The following is a 14,203-nucleotide window of genomic DNA, read 5'->3' on the forward strand; positions in this document are numbered from 1 at the left end:
TTGAGGGGGCAAAATATTTTTGCGTCTTTAGGTGATTTTGAAGTAACAACTTGTTAAAAATTCATTATTGGCTTGCACAGCAGTAGGTAATTCCATAAATAATAGTAATGCACTTGAAGCTAGGTCTTCATTGGGCAGTGCAGTTTCATGTAGACATTCCTAAAAGTCAGTTTTGGTATTGTGTCATTCAGCAGGTCTAGCATGGTTGATGATTTGGTGGGTAGAACAATGAGCAATAATTTCAGAGACACCAGTGTAATTCTGAACTGTGCCACTGACCTAGTAAACTCACTTGCTAGCTTATGCATTGTTTTTGTCCTTCTGCCTGTAAATATGGTGTAATGGTACTGGCTATGCACTAAGTATTTTTAAGTGGGCTATATGTAAGAAGTAATTGCTTACAATGGTTGTGTTTTATATCTAGGGAGATTTCAGAGATGATAATTTTAATACAGCCATGCAAGTGCTTAGAGATGCAGGAGACTTAGCAAAAGGGGACCAGAAAGGCAGGAAAGGAGGAACGAAAGGTGAGTTTGAATCCCATTCTAAAGTAACTTTTTGTATAATACAACAAAGTTGCATGCAAGTTGTGCTTGTGTCTCAATTATTCCAGAAGATACTTCTGCTAAAACTACATTTAAATTAATGTAATCTCTCTGCAGGTCCCTCAAATGTTTTTAAGATTGTGAAGATGATCATGGAAAGGAATTTCCAACCTGTGATTATTTTCAGCTTCAGTAAGAAAGACTGTGAAGCCTATGCACTTCAAATGACAAAGTTAGATTTCAATACAGGTACAGATAAATAAAATACAGTTATATTCACAATTGTAGTTTGATGTAAAATGTTACTCTGGTTAGATATTTCTATTTCCTTTGGAACTTTCTGTGTAAAAGCAAATTAAAAATGTGTATTTCTTTTTCACTCGCTATGCCAGTACCTCATGCTGTTTTCAGTAGGAAACTGTTCATGCACAAAGAGTATTTGTTCATCACAATGTTGAATTGTTCCTCTATTTTAAACTTTGTTTCTTTCTGCAAAATCCAATTCACTGTAATGATAGCATAAGAGTTCCTAGAAACTTCTATCTGTAATGGGAGAAGACTGATCATAAACAAATGTATTTCCCAAAATTTTCATGTTATATCCATTAGAAAAGAGTATTCTTTCAAAGTCAGAAGAACCGTAACAAACCACTAGACTCTTCTTTCTCAACTATGCAGTCCAGTTTTCTTTTCTTCCTACCCTTCTCAAAGAAAAACCGAAAAGGTAAACAAAGAAGATTTTTTCATTTTGGATTAAGACCAAGCTGGGAAAACAAGTTTAAGTTCATCACTTCTCGGAAATGTTAAGAGTTGTAACAAAAATAAGGAATTTGTTGTAAATCGGTGTATCATTTCATGTTTGTGAACTGTTCAGAGTTCTTGCCTGCTTACTTGCTCCAATCTTTGCATGTTCTTCTGGTTCAGCGTTGCAAACTAATGCAACGCAATTTCTGTCAGAAAATGTAAAGATATGCACAAGTGCCGAGATGCATTTTTGTATGTTTTCTTCAGCCATGCCTTTTAATATATGTTCTTGATATTTGTACTATGTAAGTAAAAAGGGTGTATGCTTTGAGAATTAATGGGGAGAAGGAAGAGCCTCTGTGTCGATGCAGACAGGGACCAGTAAGTAGCAGAGAAATGGGGAGTTTTATGACATAGACAGAAAGTACATAAAACTGAGAAATCCCAAGCTTGGAAATAGCTGAAATTTGCATTATTCTGCCAGGTTTGTTCTGTTTTGCTTTTCCCTGAGCATCGACTTCTGGTTACTGTTATGCCTCTTCAGGCTCACATTGAAGTGCTGACGGTCTGACCCAATGTGGGTGGTTTTGTTTTTCACAGTCTTCTTATTTTTATTGTAAATTTTTGTAAATATTACAATGTGGTAATGCTTTATTTACGTATGGTATTATTAGCCTTCTAGATTTTGTAATAACTTAAAAATTCTCTCCTTAGATGAAGAAAAAAAGATGGTTGAAGAAGTGTTCAATAATGCCATTGATTGTCTGTCAGATGAAGACAAAAAGCTTCCTCAGGTGAGTGGAGACTGAGCAGGGGTAGCTGCTAGTCTCCTGTTTTCTGCGACTTTTGAGGCTGTGTGTCTTTTGTAGCGGGTACAGAAATCATAAACTGGATATTCTCATTCATCTCCCTGGGTTTTAATATCTCTTGCATTGTTCCTTGGCATTGTGAAACAGGACTCGGTGATTAGGATTCCTTCCAGTTATGATTCCAGCAAATGATATATGCCAAAATGTTATATGCCTGTGTTTTGGTTTTTCTTAATTAGGTTTCTAAGTAAACCTAAGGGCTTATAAAGAGAGATCTAGGTTAAAATTGTCTGGAAATAGCTCAAATGAGAGTGCAGTATGCATGTTATCAGGTATTTGCTGCTTTTCAAAAAGTTGAATTGATGCATCTGCATTCTCGTTTATTGTATAATGACTAAGCATAGTGATTATCTTTACTGAATCCTGTAATATTCTAGCTATTTAGAAGCTTGTATTTTTCCACTGTACTTTTGTAACAAATACTAAAACTATAATTTCTTTCTACCCCCTCTTTCCTTTATTTATATGTGTCCATAATTTCCTTAATGTAGTGATCTTTATTGTGAGCATGGCAATTTCTCCTTGAAAAAAACAACCATTTAGTTTTTGGCCATGCCCACATGCTTCAGATTCAACATACCTGTTTTTCCTAGAATCATAGAATGGTTTGGATTGAAACGGACCTCAAAGATCATCTAGTTCCAAGCCCCCTGCCATGGACAGGGACACCCTCCACTAGACCACATTGCCCAAAGCCCCATCCAACCTGGCCTTCAACATATCCTGGGATAGGGCATGCACAACTTCTCTGGGCAACCTGTTCCAGTGCCTCACAACCCTCACAGTAAAAAATTTCTTCCTAATATCTAATCTAAATCGACCCTCCTTCAGCTTAAACCCATGACCCCTTGTCCTATCACTACACTCCCTGATAAACAGTCCCTCACCATCTTTCCTGTAGGCCCCTTCAGGTACTGGAAGGCCACAATTAGATCTCCCCGGAGCCTTCTCTTCTCCAGGCTGAACCACCCCAACTCTCTTAGCCTGTCCTCATAGGAGAGGTGTTCCAGCCCTCCCATCATCTTTGTGGCTCTCCTCTGGACTCACTCCAGCTGCTCCACATCTTTCTTACGTTGGAGGCCCCAGAGCTGGACGCAGTACTCCAGGTGGGGTCTCACAAGAGCAGAGTAGAGGGGCAGAATCACCTCCCTTGACCTGCTGGTCGTACTTCTTTTGATACAGCCCAGGACAGGGCTGGCTTTCTGGGCTGCAAGCGCACATTGCTGGGTCGTGTTGAGCTTTTTATCAAACAGCACCCCCAAGTTCTTCTCCTCAGGGCTGCTCTCAATCCATTATTTTGTTTGTGAACTCGACAAAAATAGAAAATGGGAATCCAGTATATAAGGTGGTGTGTGCTGGGGTTTTTTTGGTAAGCTTCTAGCAGTGGCATTATATCCAAATAATCTCTTTTGGTCACTACAGACAATGATATCACGAAAGCATAGTCTCAGAATTAGATTTGTGGTGGTTAATAGATTGTTAATAAGAATCTGTTTTCAAAGAAAAAACGGAGGCAAAGCTAAGTTTATGTACATATTTGTTTCAAGTTTAATGTTTTTAGTGTTTAAGAGATTAATTCAGTCATTTACAGCCTGAATTTCTTTGTATGGCTCTCATAGGTGCTGACTTCACTGTTTTACAGGGTGTATCAATGAGTGAAATTACTGCAACTAAAATTGAAACAAAATATCTTATATGTAACAGGATCACCATTTCTAAAAATTATTTTAAATGAGGCATTATTATTTTTTTATAGAGGCAAATTCAAATACTAACTGCATGTGTAAATCAGGGCATAACTTCGCAGTTGGCCTAACCCAATTTAAGACTAGTCTGCTACTGAAGAGATTGGCCTCTGGCTTTACCCTTCATATCATTCCCAGTTCTAACTGGAAAACAGTATTGAAGAGGTATTTATTGTGTTTAAAATCAGAAAATAGTCAGTTACTTGAACACTAAGGGCGTTGTTGATGTTTTCAAGAAGTCTTTATTTTTTAGTAATGAATATTAAAATTTGTTTACTGGTGTTTATATGTTTCTTCCCAGGTTGAACATGTACTTCCTCTTCTGAAGCGAGGAATTGGTATCCATCATGGCGGTCTGCTTCCTATCTTAAAAGAAACCATAGAAATTCTTTTCTCTGAGGGCCTAATAAAGGTATATATTTCACGTCCGTATTTAGGTTTTTCTCTTTTTTGTTTATACACAGTTGGTAAACGTGAAAAACAGAAGTATGGCTTAGCTCAGAATGTACTCTAGTATTACAGTGGAGATCTGCTCCTTGACTGGCAAAGGTGAAAGACTCATTGCACATGCCAAACGGAAAAATGCTTTGTGTTTTGAATGTACTTCTATGCAGAAAGCATAGGCCTTGGTACTTACCAGAAACCTTTTTTGAAGATTGTGTGGACCAGTAAGTACATAATTTTAAAAAGAGCTACATGCATATGAAAGGAAAGGCTTTGTTCTATGGATCTACATACTGGGTTCTCCAAGTATACACAGCACCTCTGGAAGCCTATAGCTGTTCCAGTGGCACAGGTTAATTCCTGTAGTTGGTTGCAGCTCCCTTCCCTTGAGAAATGCAAATATTTGCATAAGCGCCTCCATCTTTATCTGAAATAAACGATTCTTGAAGCTGGTTTTCTTTTTTTCCTCTATAAGGAAAAGTTTGTAGTCTTTAATACTTTGCCTTATGTGTCTAATATTAGTGCACAATTACAGCTCTAGTTTTAAGTGTTCCAGATTTTATTCTGAAGTATTTAAAATTACAATGTCTAACATTTTCTTCAACTGTTTTATGATGATTTTATTCCTATAAATAACTGTGGACATTTACCAAGCTGTTTGTTGGTTGCCCTAAGGGACATATATTCAGAAAAATCTAACTTTAGATGAAAGTTGTGGGGGTTTTTTGCGTAGCTAAATACTATTTCCTTTTTGCAAACTTTGAATGTGGAAATTAACCATTATTTTTCATTACTGTAATTTGCACCCCCTCGTGTTTTCTTTTGGCATCTTTCACATGGTCCCATCTCCTAGTTCTCATGTTTTCCCAGAAGAAATAAGGGAAGGGGGAAAGAATGTTTTTGGTCCGGTTTTTAACTATTGAATGCACCAATGTTCTTATATTGACTGTACATAAATAGTAAAATCTGGAGACATTTTGTGTAGCAATCTCTGACTATTTACACATTTGTTTAAGAGCCTTACTTTTCACTTGCTCAACTTTAGTCTGTTTATTTAGGCTTTATTCGCAACAGAGACTTTTGCAATGGGAATTAATATGCCAGCCAGGACTGTGTTATTTACAAGTGCAAGCAAATTTGATGGAAAAGATTTCCGATGGGTAAGTGAAAAACAGGTTCTGTAGAATGACTGAATTGCATTATTTAAACCTCATTAGGATTACATTTATGCTTGACATATCCACTTCAAGGTAGTACAAATTTTTTTCTTTCAAAAAATCTATCTTTCTTCACTAATCTATTTATAGTGAGTGTACATATTCCTGAAGACAAGATTCCTCAGCTTATGCATGAGATTATTTATTTTAATAGATACAGCAAAAGGGCATCAAACATAGGTTAGCAATGGACATTGGATTAGATTAAGACTTCTTCACAACTTCTCCAAAACTGTGAGACCTAAATATTTTTTCTGTGTCAGAGGAATGTGGAGGATAAGTGGGCTCAGTATCATATCATAATGATCACTAAAGTTAGGTCTTTACAGACCAAAGAAAAGAGAGTATTCACCTCAGGAGAGTATTGAGTTCTGTTATAGCAGAATATTTTGGGTAGCCCATAGAAAGACAGAAAAGTGGAGAGGGATGGACGCATTCTTAAACAGCTGGAAAACAAATAATTTAGGTTTTAAACATTAAAACCAGGTTTGTGATTCACATGTAAATAATAAGGGTGTACGAGTCATCACAGCAAAGCTTTATAAATGTCATCTTCCATAGATGGGAAAATTGCAGCAAACAGGATAAGTCACTTCTTTGTGTGTGCATTATGAAGTAAACATCTCTTCAGTCTTAGTTTGGGCTGTTCAGTTTCACGATTCATTCAGTCTGAGTGCATGTCCTTAAGATATATGCGAGAATTAGCTACCTTTGAGGTATCAGCTATGTGGAACTCCTGCTCTTAAAATGATTTTGCACAGTTTCCTGAAGTAGTTTTTGAGATCTGACTTAAAGTGAAACTCAGGAAGTTGTTCGGAATAAAAGTTCCACAGATGACAAAAAAAATGTTTTATAACTTACTGAGACTTAAGGAACCACTTATAGCTGGCTCTTGTCCATGTCCCAGTTCTTTACAACCTCTTCAGTTTCACAGTTAGTAGGCATAGAAATACTGCTCTTGCTAGGTATCAGTATTTTAACGTTACATTTGAATGAAGCAATACTTTATTTGAAGATGGTGAAGATGCATTATTAGTATGTTGAAAATGTATTACATTTTAATAACCTCCAGTATGCCCAGCAACTTTCCGTCACATAAGACCTTAGAATGTTTTTTGTGCTTATTAAAATGATGCAGTGTTATGGAAATCACTGTAGCATTAGTTAATTCATGTTGCTGACATACATTATTCATAGTCATGGATTTATATCTTAGTAGCTTAGTGATCAATTATAAGTAATGAATTCAATCTGTGAAAAGTTTGTGTCTTAGATAACTCTGCTATTTTTATACATGATGGTCATTTCCTGTATAATTATAAATAGCACTTTATGTGTTCTTGCTATTTTTCTAATGCTTGTTAATTTTTTTTCTTTTTCTCATTTTATCCTAGATCTCCTCAGGTGAATACATTCAAATGTCAGGTCGTGCAGGACGCCGAGGTATGGATGACAGAGGAATAGTAATTCTTATGGTGGATGAAAAAATGAGTCCAACAATTGGCAAGCAGCTTTTGAAGGTAGGAGAGAAATTAGCTCTTTTTCTATTTTTTTTTTTCCTCCCCACTAAGATTATTGTCATTTAAGTAATGTTTAAAATCATACACATACAACAAAAAGTATATAGGTCATTCAGGTAGGAGATTACAACTCTTAAAAGAAGTATGGGCTTTCACTGAATTCTCACTAGAGCAAGAGTTTCTGTCGTGAAACAAAATTAGACGACTAGTATCATCCTTCTCTGTATAAAAGAGATCTCAGGCAGAAGAGGTAGAATTATACCATGTTTTCTAGTGATATCACTGCTACTGTAGCATTCTGTTAATTTCTTGCTGACCATAGTCAGTTTAAGGATATTGCTGAACAGCATAACAGACAAACTGGACAAAGTCATGCAAAACATTAGGTACATAAGATAAATAAGAGTGAGATAGCTATAAGTTAGCTAAAATTAACTATGGAGAAATTGATAGTGCTTGTAGGAAACTTTGAGGTTTGGAAAGCAACAGATTGTAAAAAACACTCTTGTGGTTGAGAGGGGCATTAGATTACAGGGCTTCCCCAAACTGTAATGTTAAGTTGTTACAGGTTATTGCAATTTGCCCTCTTGCTTTATAATTTGAATGTGAAACATTGCACTCATTACGCTTCTATTTAAATCCCATGGCAAAAATCACCATAACGAAGCATAATATTCCGTTGTGTGTGTTGCCTGTCTTAGACCGCTTATGTTAATTGTGCGCGCATGTTAAAATTGAAAACTTGGGGAGTTACTCTGCACGCTGTTCAGGAGCTTGTAGCCTTGGTACAAATAGCAGGTCATTTGTGTTAAAACAGCACTTAAAGTATTATTAAAGTTTGTATAAATTGCGGGAATCATCTTAAGTCCACCTGTTAATAAAAAGCATGTATTTGTTGCTCCCAAAAAATCAGTTGCCAATTTTTTCCTATTTTGTTCAGACAAATGAAGAACAAAGGGAAAAAGTGTGTACATGGCTGCTGTTAGTTATGCAGATGTGGATTCTTTGTTGTATATCTTGCTCTGTCAGGGCTACCTGTTGATTCGTAATAAATGTGTATATTAGATCAGTGTTATACACAGGCAGTGTTTACCTTCTTAAAATCGGAATTTGTGTGAGTACCACATTATAGCTAACTAACCAGAAATTAGTAAATTTCAAAAATATTGGAACCCATTAATGTATGGTAGCATTAGGTTTTGAATTTATTTCTTAGTCTTGATTTGATTTGTGTCTTCTTAGTGGAGTGTACATACATTAAGTGTGCCTGTAAACAAATAATTATATGTGTACATCTCTAAGATGTATGAAGACTATTTTAACTGTCTTTATATGAGTTTTTTAAACTGTTTTAAAAATAGATGGAATTTTGTGGCATACTTATTTAAGTAAAGGCTTTATACCTTTGTACTTCCACAGCTGAAAAACTAAACAGCAGGAGATGCAAAATGAGAGAAGAAAAAAATCACTCCTTATAAATAGCATTAATTTTGTATACATGTCACTTTATAAAGAATATCCCCCAAAAGTTAATTTATATGAAATGGTTGTAAATAGCTTAAGAAAAATTGATATTACAATTATTTATCTTCAGACTTTATGCGGTTACTCTACAAGCTCGACCATTCAGAAGATTGTTTTTCAAGTTTCTAAGTTCAGTAGTTTGAGAAAGATAGAACTCAATCTGCATGAATTAAGACAAAAAAAGGAAATAGTAGATCACTTACATTTTTTGATACTACTTCTACTTTTTGTCTAGATTTTAACAAAATGATAAAAAGTGTTTCCTTCACTGAAATTATAAGCCCTTTGATTTTTTTTTCCTTTTGAATTATAAGAAAAAAAAAGGGAAAAATAATGGCAACTTTGCTTTCTATATTATCTCTTGGTTCTTCTCCACTGATCTAAATGAATTAATGTATTTCATTCATTTTTCACACTACTTCACTTGTGAGAAAGCTCTGAATTTAAGATTTCTTTGAAAAAAGATTGGAAGGGGCTGTAATGAAGGTATTGATGCTTCTGTGGCTTCTGTAACTATGCAGCCAATTGCTGACAAGGCAGTAAAAGTAATCTTTTATGAGATGAAGAGTACAACACAAAAAATACTTATTTTCCTTTTTAAATGCAAAACACTTGGAAGAAATTTCATGTGAAAACATGCCAAGAATGTATACGGACCAACATTTCTTCAGTATTCACATTTTGTATTCACCGTTAGGTGTGTCTGAATTAAGTTTTACTTACTGTCTGTCTGTAGTAAGATCATGATCATGTCTTGTGGTAGTATTTTGCTGCCACATCAAGTATTGTGGCTTTGCTCCAGGATAAGCTAAAGATTTATAGGGAAAACCACTGACATATTGAGAATAAGACATTTACATAGGACATTTTAATCATAGCTCTTCAACCGTAATGCATGTCTGATCCAAACCATTTCCTGACTACTGGGGCAAAATGTCTGGGAGTAATGTTATCACGGAATGGTGGAGGTTGGAAGGGACCTCTGGAGATCATCTAGTTCAACCCCCCTGCTAGAGCAGGATCACCTGGAGCAGGTTGCACAGGATCGCATCCAGGTGGGTTTTGAATATCTCCAGAGAAGGAGACTCCACAACCTCTCTGGGCAGCCTGTTCCAGTGCTCAGTCACCCTCAGAGTGAAGTTTTTCCTCATGTTCAGATGGAACTTCCTGTGTTCCAGTTTGTGCCTGCTGCCCCTTGTCCTGTCGCTGGGCACCACTGAAAAGAGTCTGGCCCCATCTTCTAGACATCCACCCTTTAGATATTTATAAACATTGATAAGGTCCCCTCTCAGTCTTCTCCAGACTAAACAGACCCAGCTCTCTCAGCCTTTCCTCATATGAGAGATGCTCCAGTCCCCTCATCATCTTTGTAAATTGTTATCAGCTGCCTAACACTGGGGGTCAGTGAAGTCAGAGCTTTGAGTATATTTCAGTACCAGCAGTGTTGCTGCAGCTGTGCTGTTGACTGTGGCCCTGTTACTTCAAACTTAAATTCAAAGTTCAAATCTTAGATGCAGTTCTTAAGAGGGATATTTATAAATATTTCTTAAACTCAATAACATACATTTGTCTTCCGTGGTGTAACTAGGTTTTTTTGTTTATCCTTTGCATTTGTTTGACCACTGAATATTTAGTAAACCAGTGACTTGCACAAATTTATAAAACTAAATGCTTACCATTCTGTTGGATAGCTTTCCAAAGACAGTAAATTATAGTTTTACATTAGCATAATACTAAAATATTTTACATGAAATTTTTTTGCTTCCTTAATTAAAATCTTTAGCTACATTGTATTAGTTGAGGTAGGGAGTAGAAAGCTTCTCTTTGGCGCTAGATGGCCTTTGAAACCAGAGAAGAATATCTCTAGTTGGAATCAAGCCATGTTACAAACGTGTATTCTTTCAGAGACAATTGAGTTACTGAACAGTGGTAATCTGTTATGTCTCTAAAACACAAAAATCTTAAGCGAATTACGTTATGCAAAGGAATGATTGTATAATGAAAGAAAATTTGCTAATATAAGTAGGTTTTTGAGCCTTGAATTTGAGTGTATCAGTTCTTTGCATTTACTTATTCCTTCACAGGAGAAGTTAGATGGACTGAAAAATCGAAAGAAAACACTCATCTAGCCAGATAAAATATAGAGTATTATGTTTTCCTTGTTATTTGCGTATGGAACATAAAGTGCCCCAATGCCAAGCTGTAGGAGAGATTCCACTAGCTACATCTGGCTCCTTGGCAGTGCCTTCATTTATAGAGTTGGCAGTACTGTGCTTATTTGGCCTGTATGCTGCTATTAGAAATCCATCTGGTCTTCTGTATTTTATTTTGACTCTTAGGTTGTTCTATTGTATTAGGCAAATGAACAGGATGGCAATTTAATTGCAGCACGAGATTCTTTGGCAAGAGGATATCTTGATAGAATGTCTATGAATAATGTTTTCTTGCACAAAATGTGGTGGTCTGTATTGAAATTGGTGTGGAATGGTACAACTTACCGCTTCACTTGTATGATAAAGACTCTGCAGAATCTTTAGTACTGCTGGTTGTCCACACCTTTTAAAACTGTACTGTGTGTAGATTTTCCATTTACTTTTTCCCCAAATGCTTTAAAGATGTTTCTAGAGAAGAAAACTGGTGTTTCAGTTCATTTCCCATAACTTCTGAGAAGTAACAGCTTTCCAGTTAATGTTGTTGTTTGGGACTATGTACAAGACAGCAGATGAAGCCTTCTAGTGAGACTGTCTTCCATCAGCATTCAGTTCCTCTGCAAACATCAGCTTAACAAGCTAGCTTAATCATACTATTGTCCTTTGGTTTGACTTAAAGCTTACTCACATGGAGAAAACCCCAAATGTCTCAGGATTTGAGAAATTTACCAAAGCCTAGTTTGAGAGAGAAATAGGTTTCTGCTGGGGGTTGTCACTAACACTTGTTGCAAAAGCCATTGCAAAATATAAAGAAATAAATTGTCACTAGGGTTATGAGGACGGTATAATGTTCTTCCTAATCTAAAGCTGTGACATAGATGAGAATCTCAATGAAACAAACATTTTGGATACTTTATCGAAGTTCAGAAAAAAATAGTTTTAATGTGAAATTTTTATTTTTACTTTTATTGTAAACTGCCAAACTTTCCTTGTTCTTGTGAAGCTTGCACTGCAGAAATTTTCCAGGCTTCAATTTGGGAATGTACTTAATTTTTAACCTTAATTTAAAATCTGCTTAAAGTCAACAAGATTTTAGCGTGAAATCATGGAGAGAATTCAGCTGTTTTAAGGGAGACAGATACTCAGATACCATCATGAACAGGGTCATAGTTTTGTAGATAATTATGCAAGCCAGCAGGTAGGAGAGAACAGCAAATATTTCTTCTTCCTGACGTTTGCAACCAAAATGTGGGAAGGTGGGGCGCATCAGATAGCGTGTAAAAATGATTAGTCAGTCTTGAACTTCACCTCAGGCTTTTCCAGAGCCAATAGGACTAAGCTAGCTAGTATTATTTATTAATTGTGGTTTCTGCTTGTTAATACCACAAGTTACTTGAAGTTTTATTAGGTCAGTCTGTGGAAAGCAGTTTCCCCCAGCTGACAGATTTTTGGGAAATTTTCTTTTATTCTGGTAAACTCATCACTGCGAATGTAAACGGGTTTTTTTTCTTTGACTTTTTATGCTTAAAAGAAGAAAGGTAAGTGTGAGATGAACAGAAGGTAAAGTTCCTTTTTAAAATTTATTTTTACATTAACTTTTTGTAGAAGTATATAGTCTTTGCTAGGGCACACATTTTCTTTGAGTTAAAACATACTGCATATTTACTGAAATAGTAAATTGTCACATCACAGGTAGCAAATCTGAAACCAATGTGTGTTGAGGATCTCAGCTAGCTTCTGAGTGCAGATATGGATACCATTGGGGTCTTTTTCCTTTTCAGCTTTCTTTGAATTCATCTGATTTAGGAGGAGAAAAAGTACTCTCTCAAATGTATTATACAAATACAGTTATAGTGTTACCAGAGCAGCTCAGATCCAAAAGAATTGCTTTTGGTGGGCAATTACATTCCCGGTCCCCGTCCCCCCCATCCATTTGTGCAGAGAAATTCACGTAGCAATGCTATGATCCTGGTTTAGAGCAGGCTAATTTTTAAATTTTTAAGTATGATATTTGTGTTACTTAAAACTACAAGTATTTTATACATTTGCTTGAGAGTTTAAATATTGCTCTGTTAAATTGGGATGCCTTGGTACAAGTGTGTAGGGGTTTTTATAGATTTTTCTGTGTTCAGTTCAGAAAGAAGACGAAAGGCTTAGGGGAAGAACAGAATTTGGAGTTACCAGCCTGAAGTAAAACTAAGGATAGTTACGATGGTAGGAGCTACTGTATTAGACAGGGTAAATGACTGAAAAGTTCAGTTGTTCAGAACTAACTTCAGATGATGGTAGTTGCACGCAAGAGAAACTAAGATACATTTTTTTTCCTTTTAAGTCTCTTATTACATCTGGAGCATTTGTGGAACCCAAGCCTGAGGTATTTTCATCAGCAAAGCCTGCTAAAGCAGTATTTTGCCACCCACAGTGGCTTCTGTTTGTGTTGGTGCAACTGTTTTTGGGGCAAAGCAGTGAGCCAGATTGGTAATAATTTGTGCTAAAAATAACACCATTGTCGGTTATAAATAACCTTGCAGAAGGGGGTCTTACTGGTTTTGCAGTCATGCTAATATAGCTCAGGATAATCCTGTTATCAGTGTAACTATACAGGGTTTTTTTAATATTTCTGAGAGAGATCTGATTATTGATGTGGTAACTATATCGTTGATATGTGGAAAAAATGTGTGCTGTTAATATTTCTCTAAAGGTATTTCTGTGTCGTACAGATGTATCAAGCAGTCACTTGCCTTTTTATTTAATGATTTTTTTCATAGACATTCCTAATGACAACTGTCACAGACAGCTAAGTGTACTTATTTCCCCCTTATGAGGAAAAAAGTGAGAGACCTTTTAATCATCAATCTGTTCTGTTCTTTGCTCTTTTTGTAAAGCAGTTCTTTGTTTTCTTTTTGGAAACTCATTCAGCTTATTTCTGGAAACACTGATAAGCAAGTGAAACTGTCAGTGGACCAAATGATGGAAAATATATCCTGTAGTGTATCTGATTTGTGTCACTATGAAAGATACTTTATTGCTGCTTCGTAAGTTGCCTCTTTCATCTTTGTTAGCTCATAAGGTACCTGTGAGTTAGTTTCAGACAGTATTTGCTATCTTATGTTCCCTGTGAAAGCTTTATACGCGTTTTCTGTGAGCAGCTGGAGAACAGGATACTTATGTGCAAAATTTGTTCCTCTCTCCGCATGGGAACAGTTCTGAAAATGTAAATATTTTTCTCCCACTATAAGAAGACAGAGAGAGTAACCCTTACCAAATGTACATCTTACTCAACACTATGTGTCATAATGCAGCAATGACAGGTCTTACATCTCTGGTTAGACAAGGCTTCCAAGTCTTAACAGTAATTAAAAAAAAGTGAAAAAACCCTGTGAATATCAATTCCAGACACTAATCTTCCCCCTCCCTTAGTCTTTATATCTTTCTAGTTATGTGG

The 14,203-nt window shown here is 36.1% G+C and overlaps 1 protein-coding gene across 2 annotated transcripts in view; it reads left to right on the forward strand.

The window, feature by feature from the left end:
• MTREX (Mtr4 exosome RNA helicase) overlaps positions 1 to 14,203 on the forward strand; it is a 50,325-nt gene that overhangs the window by 12,511 nt on the left and 23,611 nt on the right. For both annotated transcript variants that reach the window (XM_054808805.1, XM_054808804.1), the window contains 6 exons: positions 425 to 527; positions 663 to 794; positions 2,004 to 2,083; positions 4,205 to 4,315; positions 5,406 to 5,507; positions 6,959 to 7,084. In XM_054808805.1, coding sequence (XP_054664780.1) covers positions 425 to 527; positions 663 to 794; positions 2,004 to 2,083; positions 4,205 to 4,315; positions 5,406 to 5,507; positions 6,959 to 7,084 — 654 coding nt within the window. The remainder of the gene's footprint in view (positions 1 to 424; positions 528 to 662; positions 795 to 2,003; positions 2,084 to 4,204; positions 4,316 to 5,405; positions 5,508 to 6,958; positions 7,085 to 14,203) is intronic.

Source organism: Grus americana, chromosome Z, assembly GCF_028858705.1.
Source record: "Grus americana isolate bGruAme1 chromosome Z, bGruAme1.mat, whole genome shotgun sequence".
In the NCBI taxonomy this organism is placed as follows: Eukaryota; Metazoa; Chordata; class Aves; order Gruiformes; family Gruidae; genus Grus; species Grus americana.